General features: G+C 45.6%; 1 protein-coding gene across 1 annotated transcript in view; it reads left to right on the forward strand.

The window, feature by feature from the left end:
* Window positions 1–5,610: 5,610 nt before the first annotated feature.
* The window catches only part of Rbcn-3A (rabconnectin-3 alpha), a 122,980-nt gene continuing 114,756 nt past the window's right edge, over window positions 5,611–13,834 (forward strand). Inside the window, exons 1-9 of the mRNA XM_084593783.1 lie at window positions 5,611–5,876; window positions 5,974–6,182; window positions 6,486–6,611; window positions 7,626–7,697; window positions 7,791–7,869; window positions 8,278–8,491; window positions 10,360–10,469; window positions 10,631–10,766; window positions 12,312–12,497. Coding sequence (XP_084449909.1) covers window positions 6,096–6,182; window positions 6,486–6,611; window positions 7,626–7,697; window positions 7,791–7,869; window positions 8,278–8,491; window positions 10,360–10,469; window positions 10,631–10,766; window positions 12,312–12,497 — 1,010 coding nt within the window. The 5' untranslated portion in view covers window positions 5,611–5,876; window positions 5,974–6,095. The remainder of the gene's footprint in view (window positions 5,877–5,973; window positions 6,183–6,485; window positions 6,612–7,625; window positions 7,698–7,790; window positions 7,870–8,277; window positions 8,492–10,359; window positions 10,470–10,630; window positions 10,767–12,311; window positions 12,498–13,834) is intronic.

The raw sequence follows: 13,834 nt of genomic DNA on the forward strand, positions 1-13,834 counted from the left end.
ACCAAATTCCCTGAGCTGTTTCCTCTACGATCAGCCACAAGTGCAAAAATTTTAGAATTCATGGCGCAAGTATTCTGCCACCATGGTACACCTGTGGCCATCACCAGAAACCCTTCGTTAGTGCACTATGACGCAATCTCTTTAAATACTGGGGAATTAAGGATCGGCATACAGTCCCTTACCGGCCGGCTGACCAAATGGTTGAGCGTCACAATGGCACGACTAAGCAGTGTTTACGAGCATACTGCACTAACCACAAGGACTGGGACAGACATATTCCCGAGGTGGGCCTTGCCATGCGTACTGCAGAAAGTGTTGTCACCGGATATACTTCATCGTTGCTTTGTTACGGCCGAGAGTTGCGCACTCCATGGGAACCCGCGGATGACAAGGAAGACACGGAGCCTCCAGAAGCAGCGCACCATGCCCTTGCTGCGGAACTGCGGCAGTGCCTTGGAGAAGCCCTCAGGAATGCTCAGGAATCAAGCAGCTGCTTGGCAAGCCCAAAAGTCAAGTTATGACCGTCATCGGCAGCCAACAAGCATTAGGGAAGGTGACCTCGTGCTCTTGGATACTCACACCTTGAGTGACGCGACCAAAGGTGTTTCGGCCAAGTTGGCGCCACGGCGAGGCAGACCTTATCGTGTGGTCAAGCGACTGGGTGATAATGACTTCATTCTCAGTGATTGTGATCCTGCTTCGGGGCGTCGCCGAACTGTCGCCCACACCAATCAGTTGGTCCTCTACCACTAACCGTCACTTCTCTCTTCTGACCCAGCTTCAGAGTTGTGTGGCAGGAGCGCCGGCATAAGCGGACCAATCCCACGAGGGTGGGACAAAGGGGATGTGTTCGTGTGTAGGAGTGCGGATTTCGGAGGCCGAGTGGGCAGTTGCCGGGAAGCGAACGAGATGGGCGCGGATGCATACAGATTAGTAGAGTTACTGTATATGCTCCCTACAGATGGGCGCACGGTAAGTGGAGCTTCAGGATAGAGTGGTGTTGGAGGGACAAAGGTGTTGTGTTCGAACATGACAGGATCATTCGGGTGGTACTTGATTTGGAGGGTCAGAGCCAGTCGCTCATGTGGCGCCAAGTCTGCTGATGAGATAATGGTTTGGAGAATTTTGTAGGGTTTAACCTGGGAGATATTGAACATACTTTGTGACTTTCTTACCAGTGTTGCAAAAGGCGTTGTCGGAATCTTTGGTTTGCCTTTCCGCTTATCACCGCCGCAGTGGTACAGCTAGTGGTATGATGTCCGACTATTGTACTGGAGTTCCCGGGTTCGATCCCGACCGCCGCCGGCGGCCTTTCGGTGGAGGCGAAACAAAGAGGCGTCCACGTGCTTAGCGATGTCAGCGCACGCTAAAGATCCCCAGGTGGTGGAAATTACGCCGTAGCACTCGACTACTGCCTATCTTTCTCTCCTTTAACTTTCACGGGTCCCCGACTCCCTCCCTTCCCTTAGGGCGCGGTCAGGTGTCCACAGAACAAATGTTATAGATATTACGCCTTTCCTTTTCTGGAAATCAGTAATTATTGTGATAGCAATACTATGCCAGGTTTCGAGCCGTCGCGTAGCTCACGGCCGGTCGCCATATGGTTGACCTTGGACAACCGCGAAGAAGAAGAGGAGAAAGAAGAAGAAGAGGGAGAAGAACGCTCGGACCTACTAGCGCCCGGGGAAGGCGAAAGTGTCAGAGAAAGCATAGATCGAGAAATCAGAAAGCATCTATACGTCTCGCCCATACCGAAGAACATGCACCCCGTACACGACGAGGGGAGGAGGAAAAGCAGAGCTAAGCACCTCGCTAACAAATTGGACAAACTCCCGCCGGGATCGGTCGCCTACACCGATGCAGCGATCGGCAAAGAAGGCGACGTAACCTCGGTCGCCCTATTGGACACTGGGATCGCCATAGGAATAGAAAGAAATCGAGATCTACCGCCGGTAGAGGCGGAGGAGATTGCAATAGCCATTGCCATTGCACGACCAGGCGTGAAACACGTCATCAGCGATAGCAAAGCGGCGGTTAGAAATTTTAGCAAGTCAGCAATCGTGCTGCAAAACTTCTGAACCAGTCGTCTCTCGCCGAAAGCGTGACCATAATCTGGACCCCAGCACACGCCGGTCTCGCCGGCAACGAGGCTGCCCACATGCTCGCCCGCTCCTCGCTACCTCGGGGTGCTGCGGACGCCCCCACAACATCTAAAACCAAAGAATGTATAGGTACCTTTAGGGATGTAACCGACAACTTGAAGAAAGACCGGAGGATATATCCGCCACCGGTTAGATCCCTGAGTAAAAAGGAATCGTACGACTGGAGAAGACTCCAAGCTCGAAATTTCTTTTCGCCCCTGTGGAGGAGTTGGACGGGTGCCAGAGGGCGGAAGAGGGACGGTGCAGAAACCGAAATTTGTAAATTTTGCGGCCACGTGGCAACATTAGATCATATAATATGGAGATGCGTTCGTGCCCCAGGGCGCAACGCGATTAAAACTAGCGATGAATGGGAGACCACGCTAAGAAGCTCCGACGAAAAAACACAGCGATTCGCCGTCCGCCTGGCGTCCGAGGCTGAAGACCTCTTCTCCTAGACGAGGCCGGGTGTCCTCTGGCCGCGGTGTGACAGACTGCCTCCCCGGACACCTGCGTGCGGACACGTAGGTGGCTGCTGCACCATATTCGGCGGAAATAAATGTTCTTCCTCCTCCTCACCGGCAGATAATGTTTTCCCTCCACATTCGGTTCAGCAGCATTGAACCCTTCTCATTTATATATGGGCTGGTAGCTTACGCTCTCGCTTCATACTCTTAAAGGATGAGTTTGAGTGTCCCCAATAATGTACCACCTTACACTGATAGGGCGTGACAGGTGAATAACGTAGCAGGCAAAAGAAGCTTCCGCCGTTATCGCAATTCAACTAGGGTTAACCAGAGTTAACCACAACTAATTTTTATTTCCTCTTGGGGTAATCCAGTCAGCTGCTTGGAAATCTTCGCAGGTATGAGCGTGTGTTTCGGCGGCGTGTGCGCGTGCGTCGGCAGGGGATGCATCGGTGGCACATGAAGCCGGCGGCAACCGTGCCGTTTCCATGGTAACATAACTGAGGTCCATGGTAAAGCTTAGCGAGCCTCGGTCCTCATCAGAAACTGCGGATGGTTGGTACAGCCGGTTCTTAGCGAAAAAGCGGTCAAATTCGGCACATGAGGAGTCAGTGCGAATCCGGAAACTTGCCGATAGCGTGAGATGGGCGGTTGAGGTAGATTCGGGAACACGGTGTTGCGCCGCCTTTCCTAGGCAAAGCCAGATGGCGGATCTTACTAGATGGGGGACAGTTTTGGTAGTCACAGACTTAAATTGGCTCGACACGAGTAAGTGACGGCGAATTATTTATGTCCGCGCTATGCGCAGTGTATACCCTGTAAGCAGCCGGAGTAACGCGACAAGTTGTTGAGAGCAAGGGCGATTATACGTACTCCTCAGCCTGTGTAGGCCGGGCGATGCGCTTGTTTAAGAACCTATTATGAGACTGCGCGATCGCTGTGTAAGACTTCGACAAGCCACTCATAGGTGGGGCCTTTGCCATTCAACCTCGGGGTGGTTTGTGGTGCGCTTGAGAGATTTGGAGCATTTACAGTGTGCGTTTGCAGCATATGATCCAGCCTGCAATCTTTGCAATCGGGTTTCAGTTCCATGCACCTGCTACGAGGGTGCCTGATATGCCATACATAAATAACGAATTTCTGTGGTCCTGCGTAAATAAAAGCTTCCGTTTGCGCATTCCTTCATGAAATACTTCGGATATTGTCGTCATACTGCTTGCTATGTACGCGCATGTTCCATGTGAAAATTGTGCGTAATCTGTAATTAAAGTTTATAATCGCCACTTTTCTAGGTGCTGCAAGGAGAAGCTGGCCCATTCTTACATCTCCGCACTCCCACAAATGACACTTTAAATTGGCACATTGCAAGTTGGGGTAATGATCGCAAATTTAATTCTCGTTATTCTGGGCAATGGCCGAGAATGGCTAACCGACATGGAAAAAGCAGTGGATAAAGATTACACCGCGCGTATCTTAGACTATCGTGTCAATTTAAATTTGACCTGTTACGACCAATAGCGGACGGAAACACATCGTCGACGTCGTGCTCGTGATACTTAACAGTGAACCTTCGAGAAATTCAAGTGAGTATTTGAAAACTCATGATTTCATACATCACACTTATCTTGCCCAAATTACGGACACGTGGAGCTGACAAATTACGAGAATCCTTACTAAGTGCCTATTGACACTTAGTAAAGATTATAGTAATTTGTCAGCTCTCGGTGCCATATAGATTAATCTATATGATTAATCTATATGACACTGAGATGATTCATATCTCTGTCACGGCGGTTAGCAGATCATTATTTCACTGCCTGTCGTTTTTCGCCGAAATATAAGCTGCCTACAGCAACCACTGCATCAAGTGGCAGGGATGCTAATATGCTGTCACAATTATAGATGAAAGACGATTGGATAAGCTGTTAGGGTCCTTTTGCTGGGCACACTTAACTGAAGGCGAACCGGTGGAGGTAGTTTACACAAAGTCGACCCCGCTGGGGTGGCGCAGTGGTTACGGCGCTCGACTACTGTTCCCAAGGGCGCGGGATCGAATCCCGGCCTCGGCGGCCGCTTTTCGATGGAGGCGAAAAGCAAGGCGCCCATGTGCTGTGCGATGTCAGTGCACATTAAAGAATCCCAGGTGGTTGAAATTTCCGGAGTCCTCCATTATGGCGTCTCTCATAGCCTGAGTTGCTTTGGAACGTTAAACCACACAAACCAAACCAACCACCCGAAGTTGTGTAATAAACTTGACCAGCTGAAATGATGATTCTTGCCCTTCTTCCTCTTCCTTGAGCACTGCATAAGTGCCTGCGGCATCATCCGACCTCGTTCTTTCGTTTGGGCGTGTTTCTTCCGCACATTATTTTCAAAAGTCCCACTTCTGAGTTCTTCGAGGGAGGCTCTCTGTTGTTCGCTTTCTGTGTCTTGTACAGAGCCAGTCTTACGCACTAGTGTCCGAGTACACGTTTCTTTCAGCTGGTCAAGTTTATCACACAACTTCTTTAATCTATAGTTGTGACAGCATATTAGCATCCCTGCCACTTGATGCAGTGGTTCTAGGCAGCTTATATTTAAGTAGAGCTGACAAATTACGAGAATCTTTACTAAGTGCCAATAGACATTTAGTAAAGACTCTAGTAATTTGTCAGGTCTCGATGCCGTATAGATGAATCTATATGGCACCGAGAGGATTCATATATCTGTTAAAGCGCATCGTCGCATCGTACCACGTGCATCGTACCGGCTTCCGCTGTCGATCGCTGCTACCTGACATGGTGCCAGTGACAGCATAACAGCAGTGTTCCCCGCGTGCCAAAGACAATCTGTCTCATGTGTAGAAGTGCAGTGATGTAACACTGGTTACTGACCGAATACGTCAGATATATTTTTAAACATTTTAGTATGGAACGTCCACCTGGCAGTAATGCGCCATTCAAAATTTCCTTCGTTTCGCGCCAGTATTGCTGCTGCCACCTGCCTACTAGAATGGAAAACGGAAGGACTGACTGCTGCCATGCGTCTGCTCGTGCTTGTGTGCAATCGCGTGCCGCGGTTCGCCGCGACTCCGTGTTTGTGCAGCAATGCTATCCATTCTACGGAATTTTGATTGCTTTGTGAATGTTGGGGGCTCCTAAATGGCTGGACGGAGCGTGGTGGTTTTTCTAGGCTTCATATTCGGGACGATCTGGTTATTTGTTGACGCGGTGTGAACACCGTCGTCACAGTGCCGCAGTCTAGGCCTAGAGCTAGCGCCGATCACAAGGTGATGTGCTGTCTTGCTACGCTATCGGCGTCAACTTATCGGTCCTTCTGTCGCACCGAAATCTGGTGTATTGTTAAAAGTGAGATCTGACTTTCAGCGATCCGGCTGGGAACGAACTGGGAGTCACTGCCCCAGCACTGAACGAAACTGGTGTCCGCGGGGGCGTGCCGGGGCTTCTGATTGCGTGAAGGTTGTATCTACAAGCGCCGTAGTTCAGCTATGAACCTTCACCAAGTGCTCACTGGGGCAGTTAACGCTGGAGACCACTGCTACTCTGTCGGAAGCGTCGAAGGCGTCCCCTTCACAGTAAGTAACCGTCCCTAGCTCGCGGTTTCGGGCTTCGGGTGTACCGAATAAAAAGAGCTCATTAGCAAGTTTCGTCTCGTATGCGCGCTGATAACTATGCACTGGTATCTCTGATCCCTTAAAAAATGTCCCAAGCATCCCCGCAAAAATTCTCTAATGTTCTTACGAACGACACATTTCAAATTTCTGATCTCTCTGCACTATCGCTCACAACTGTCACTTGTCAAATTCTTCAAAGTTATAACTTGACAGGAAACGGTTTGTCTGATTCCGCTTACATTGAATGGTATTTTGTTGTTCAAGGTGTATGGTGCGGGATGCAATATTGTGATATTGGCAAGAAACTTCGAGAGAGTGCAGATCATCCCTGGTGTTTGTCATGGAAATGTGCAAGTCTCCTGCATCGACTGCTCGACGGACATTGGCAAGGTTTGTCACTGACCTTATCGCTCATAACAATTGTACAGTTTTTTTTTTTGTGTGTGTGTGTTTTTTTTTGCATAGGTTGATTTACTACTTCTCTAGTTGGAATAGACTACTTAGTAATCGCTTTTCGTTTTGGTATTCCACCCATATCAGGTGCAAACTGTCGAAAACGCACTTTTTGCGTATCGCGCTTATTTACGAGCACTCGATCGTTAAGTTAAGCCGCAAGCTTTATCTTTGCGTTTGTACTCTTGACTTTTTTTTCTTGGTTTGTCTGTTCCACGACAAAGTTGCTACCGACAGTAAAGTTCTTTATGAAAATCTGCTCGCCTACTTTTTTATGTGTGTATTCATCTTCTAGCAGCTGCATGTTTCTTGAAATGGTGACAGCGTAGAATTGATGAATACTGTAATGCGTTTGGTGTTTACTTAATGGCTCTGCAGCCGAAAAGTGGTTAAGGCAGCTGTGTTATAATATATGCAAGGTTTTCTGATGTTAAGTGCCATATCGGAAGTGCAGCCAGTGACTGCAGGGATATGTACATACTTGGCTATGAGATGCTTAATCAGTTTGTAGACTGTAAAGCATATCCAAGCATTGATTTTTGCTGTCTCAAGCATAGAAAGCCATCCAGGGTATGCTTGGGAATCTCTTCTGGCCCATTAGAACAAAGAGCAAGCACTGTTTTTGTCTTGGAAGCCTACAAGCAGCTGATGTTCGACACCATATTAGTGATATGGCGTCTTTTGAGCAAATGAGCTAGTGTACATAATAGCTCTTGGTAATCCTCAAATCATCTGGTATTAAGCTTTCAAAACCTAGTCCTAGTGCAATTGTTTGCTGCGCTTGGTTAACTTTCAGTACCGGCTGTTCTTAATCTGTGCACAAACCATATGTGCACACAGAATTCGTGCAGTTGCGAGCTGTAGGGATTAAGCCAGTTGTTGCGTTCTTGATGCACATTTTGTGTTAGATAGCTGTGGTTTCATTCTTATTATTAATTTCTTTTTTTACAGATTGCAGCTGCATATGGAAAACAAGTTGCTATTTTTGAACCATCACCGCTCCTCCAGCAAACGTCGGCTCATGTAAGCTGCTTTTTGAAGTGTTGAAAGGCGCGCAGGTCAAGTTCTATAGATCCTGGATTTCAATTTGTGTATATTTTTCCCAATCTTCTCAAGAAATTGGACTACAAATGGATCCAGACAGCCACAATACGAATGGAGTACAGTGTATCCGTGCTTTCTTGGAATCTAGAAGGTAAGATAAATTTCTGTGGAAGTATTCATTCATTGTTCTGCAAGGTATTGTCATGTGTAAGTATGTCATGAATATTTTGCATTCATCCTTCATGCATGCAGTTCTGGCAGTAAGTTTTTTGTAATATTCTTTTCAGTCTGAAAAAGCTGTCAGAAAAATAATAGTGTTTGGAAAGCAACCCTTTCATTAATTCTTGTATTTCTTGTTTTCCCGCAGTGCTTTATGTTCCATGAACTAGCTTTTTTGTGTATTAAGAGTTGAAGTACTTAGGGACATGTACGCTCATTGTACAGTGGGTGCGGAATAATATGATAGATTTCTTAATTATGTTTATGTTGCCCAAATTGGACATCAATGCAACAGATAGCTTGGGCACAATTCTCAGTCTTGTTGTGCCTTTTATTACAGGCACCCGGCTTCTGACCGGCGGCGAGTGGATACAGATGTGGAAGTGCACTGTTGAGGTAGAGGGTGATGCACTGCGTGGGGAAGAGGCAGGAAAAACGGGATTGCCTCAGCCAGCCGGTCATTCGAGTGTCTCCTTCCACCTGGGCAGCGACGAGGCAGCACCACCACCACTCCCTGAAGAGCCAGCCTCGTGGGACTGCATATGGCAATGCAGGTGCGCACTGTGCCCCCTTTATCTGCTTTTGCTTTGTTTCATTTGATTGTCCCAGGTTTGGAGCATTGCAGAGCAGGATAGGTACTCTACATGAAGAGGAGAAAAAATGTGGAAGTGTAGCTGGGTGCATTGCTGAAAGCATGTCGTGAAATTCACATGTATGACATAATAGGATGCCACATAGCCATCACTGTACAATGATATCAGAAGTAAAATGTCGATTGAAACCAAAGCCTCATGAAACGACTATTAATTCATACTGCTCTTGTTCCAAAACTCCAATATCAGTTTTTCGAGGTGAATCAAGTGAGTCATACTTATTTAAGACTGTATGAACAAAAGTGGTGCCGACAAAGTATGAATTTGTTCTGTTAGTACCAGGTTTCAAGGCACGACACATTTAAATATAAGTATAGTTGTATAAATAACAAATATGAGTGTAGTTGTATAAGTGTAACTTGTGCATGGCAATGTGAACATGGTTTGCTGGTTTTGATGGGTTTTAATTCAAAGATGATGGTGTCTTAATTGTATAATAGTAGGCTAATAGTGAACAGGTGTGAAACGGGTGTTCCTCCAATTTTGCTTACTTTCTGGTCTTCCACCTCGTGCTTCCTTTTTTGTTTGACCACATTGCAACTACATAGTTTTAAAAGAACTTATATATTGCCTTGGCTATAATGTACCAGAGCTGCTTTGTTCAATAATTCAAATTTTCAGTTAAAATGCAAGAGCTTTGCTTGCTTGTACTGATATATTCTACACTGATCGGCGTAATGGAAGCACTCCCATAATGAGTACATCTTATTTGTAAAAAAAATAAAAACACCTAATATATGTTGCCCCCATGGGTAAAAGTACAGCCATATCATTCGTATTGCTGGTGTAGTAGGCCATTAAACATATGGAAGAATATTTGACGAAGACATATTTTTATGTTGCCCAGCCCATATTTCGTACAAAAGACCTTATTTGGATTTTAATTCCAGGAGTGAAGGTGTCATACCGTGAGGTGGGTTTACTGGGTGAAAGGCTTTACTGCAATAGTAAATACTGACAGCTCATGTGCGATGAGGAAAAGTTTCTGGTTTGATTGATTGAATCCTCCCAGCATTGTTCATGGTGCTGCTGTCATTGTAGACTGCTTCAGTGAAATACTGCACCTACTTGATGATCTTTATGGAGCAGTTATGCTTTTACACTCGCATTTACTGTGAAGTGTATGTTTAGGAAACCTGGCACTGCTTTCTTTGAGCTGACTGTGACTTTAATATAGTATGTAACAGGGGTGTAATCAAGTTTGCACTGTTTTTATCTAGGAACTTTTTGGTTTTTTGTCTTCTTATACTTAACTGCTGCAGTGGCTAAATGGCTTTGGCATTCAGGCGCTGATTCTTTAGCGACGAGTTCGAACTCGGCTTTGGTCGCTACATTTTAGTTAAGACGAAATTTAATAAATGCCTGTGTGCTGTGCATTCTTACTGTACATGCAGGAACCCCCAAGGGGTCTAAATTAATATGGAGCCCTCCTCATTAAACCCCAGATATCATACCACACCATGTTGGATTATACTTTTAGCACTTGCTGAATAGTAGCACTATAAGCGGAAAAAAAAAAAAAAATATATATATATATATATATATATATATATATATATATATAACATGCCCTTCCCACCATGCAGCACCCAATACCTGGAACTTGACTTTACTGTGGGCCCATCCTCTTCTGCACATTGAAGCATGGACATTTCTGTGTGCATAGTGGCTTTATCCATATAGCTTTACTGTGTTATCGAAAGTGGGCTTTTATATTTAGTTTTCTTTTTTCCATGGGAGGCAGTTATATTTTTACCCGCTTTCTGCAGGACATCCCAACCAGTCAGCTTCCTGCGTTTTTCACCAGATGGCACCCTGTTTGCATCGGCTGGAAAATGTGACCGTCTAGTAAAGATATGGCACAGAAGCCAGCATAAAGGTAAGGCCTATTTGCCACCTTTAATGGTATTCATACCACTTAGTTCAGGTCTAAGTCAGATGTAGGCGTGGTGAATGTAGCATTTTATGGGCAGTGCTGAAAGGAGTAGTGGCAGATTAGCTTTTCTTATGATGATGGTGATGATGTGCATGCATATGCAGTGTGCGACCCTGGCGGGAATGCCAAGATGTCTGGAATGCAAGCGGATCGGGGGTGCACCTTTGGCTTTGTGTACGCGGCCCACCCACGAGCTGTGACAGGACTCTCATGGCGCAAGACCAGCAAGTTTATGCCCAGGCAAGTTCACTGTTTATTATATTGCCATGAACGTTATTGCAGGATCATAATAATGCAGTTCAGCCTTGTTTAACTTAGGCAGCCATGAACCATTTAGTTAAGCGAATACAGTCGAAACCCGCAATAACGAAATCGCCGGGGACAGCAAAAAAATTCGCTTTCGCGAGAATTTCGTTGCCGCGAAAATGAGACAGAAAAGATAGAAAACAGCCCGCAAAAAGAAAATTTATTGCCAAAAGTCAGTCAGCTTAGTTTGCCGAGCCTTGCCTTGCAGCAACTTCATGGTTCTATTCTCACACTGCAAGAAGTGATCCATTGCCACGTCGTCGTCGTGTGCGCCTAAGAACGACCGGATCGTGTCAAAGGCGTCCAACACATTCCTCGGGTTCGGGTTTACCGTCTCTCCATGTTGTGGACCTTGGTCCTCGGTGTCGTCAGTTTCGCACACGCTGCTGATGATAGCCTCATCGGTCATTTCTTCATGGACAACTACGTCGTCATCAGCGCGAACGAAATTATTGACACTGAGGCCATCTGGAACAACATAGGTGTCGACAGCACAAAGTGCACCCCATGCGTTGGCCAGCGATTATGGCACTGCACTGGCAGCACAGTCATCGTGAAGTGTCTCTTCAAGCACGCTTTCATTTGGCGACTCGTCCACGCATGATGTCTGCTGGGTGGGGGCGAAGCCCGCATGCTTGAAACAGTGCTCAATCACGGTCGGAGGCGTCGCAAGCCATGCAGCGGCCAGCATCTCAAGCGCCATGAACAAGTCCACGTCGGTGGGGCGCTTGTGATGGAGGTTAAGAATGAGACGCTGAATTAGCCTCTCTTTGTAGGCGCACTTCACACTTCGTATGACGCCTTGGTCGAGTGGCTGCACAACAGAAGTGCACCCGGGCGGAAAAAAGAACAAGCGCACGTTTGTGAGCTCCATATCAACATGATGGGCGGTGCAGTTGTCCAAAAAAAGGCTCACCAACCTGCCTGCCTTTCTCATGTCCGCATCGAAGGCCTCAAGCCAGCTGGAAAATATTGAACGGGTCATCCATGACTTCCCATTCGAGGTGTACTGGACAGGCAGCGTGCGGTTCCCTTTAAAGCAGCGGGGCTTCTTGCTCCGGCCAATGACAAGAAGCGGCAGTTTGTCACTATTGCAGTTTGCGCGCTATTGCAGTTTGCTCAATTTGAGTGCGTTTTTGACGCTGTTATTCATAATATGGGAGACAGTATGCGGACCGACGCTGCAGCAAATTTCGTTATCGTGGGATTGCAGTACAAAAATGTTTCGTTACCGAGAGATACGAAATACATTGACCCCTATGGGCATTTGCCGGGATCTCGGAAATATTTCGTTGCGGCGAGAATTTCGTATTCTCGAGATTTCGCTATCGCGGGTTTCGACTGTACTTCATTTGAACAAAACTTTTTAGTTCAAACAGTCTTGAAGAGTACATCAATATTTTAAAAGAAAATGTTAATAGTTTATTTTTTTTTTTTTGTGTGTGTGTTATGCTTATGTGCCACTTTCTTGCTCCTCAGAGGCTCAGTTGCAAACATGCTGGTCACGTCATGTCGAGACAACATCTGTCGGCTCTGGGTCCAAACCTTGCTTCCCGAGGATGGGCTGATCAATGTGCAGCAAATCGAAGCCCTTGCCAACCAGACACCACGGCTACAGACACAGCGTCACAGGCAGCGGATTCTTCAGAAGCTGCGGCACATGAAGTGAGTATGCATGTTGGAAAAGTTGTTGCTTTGGGACTTCATGGTTGTAACATATGCTTAGTGGCTAAAAAAAGGGTGTTGTACTGAATGATGCACTGTTTATGACTAAGAACAGTGGCATGTGGCTCTTTTTCTTTGCTTGATGTCTTTCCGAGTGTGTGCTGTATATAAACTGAGAGAGCAAAAATTGCTTATTATTAAAAAATAGCTACGTGACACAATCACAAAATTGCTTACGGCATTACTTTTAGCATATAATTGGTCAATGCAGTCAAGTTAAGTGTTTGATAAAGGCAGTTTTCAGAGTGTTAAAGAGTTCAGGTAAAATTATTAATAATTTTTTAAAATTCAGGATATATCCTACTGTTTGCTATACTTTTAGTCGCAGCTCATGAGCAAGATAAGCTGATGCTTTTTACTGCTTGTAAACTATAGGCCTTAATTATTCAGTTTCTCAGTGCTGATAAAAACCATGCTTCACTGCCAACACATGTAAAATAAATTTGAAGTACTAACTTTGTGATGTACAGTACTATGCATTTTATTTAATTTGTTCTGTTAACAAAATGTGCACAATGAATACTGCTTTCTTGTACTCATACACTCACATGTTGCTTTTCAGAGTGGTGGTTAATGGAACATAGACACCAAATTTTTGGTTACATAATTTTTCTTTTTTGTAGCAGTGTGCAAGACATCAATGGACATAGATCATCAGATTTTATTCAGCTATGGCCAGTAAACAATTTACATTCAAATTTCTTTCCTCACTTATTACGGTTTCAACAGCTGAGCAATGCCTATAATGTCAAAGGTCAGTAGATCTTTCTGCAGAGGAAGAAATTGAATTCGAGAAATGAAAATGAAGAAGGCACAGAAGTCGGTGGGAGGCATTAAATAATGCTCCAGAATATATAGAATACAGAACCAAGGTACGAATAGGGTATGAATATATATTTTTTTCTTTCCATAGCTTTCTGACGTAGTTAAATCTACCTGTGATACCTGGCATCAGAATTGCTGAGAAAAGGCAGCTTCTTGCTGATCTTGGGGCAATGCACTTAACATGCAAGTGCAAAGAAGCTGTTGACTATTTTTGGCATAAACCATCCTAGATGACATTATGATCATAATATATATTTTTTATATTATATTGGGTTCTCAAACTCCCCTTGCATGATATCCCTTGAGGTGAGGTAACGTAGGCATTTTGCCATGATACTGCCGTTCCTACTAGTACTGCCATCCCTAGCAGCTAATGGAATGTAGCTGGAAACACACAGTGCCGTGAAAAATTCTTAACTCTAAGATCTTTCACAGAATAGCTGAATCACGGG

Source organism: Amblyomma maculatum, chromosome 2 (genome assembly GCF_055883805.1).
Source record: "Amblyomma maculatum isolate TAMU_Amacu chromosome 2, ASM5588380v1, whole genome shotgun sequence".
NCBI lineage: Eukaryota > Metazoa > Arthropoda > Arachnida > Ixodida > Ixodidae > Amblyomma > Amblyomma maculatum.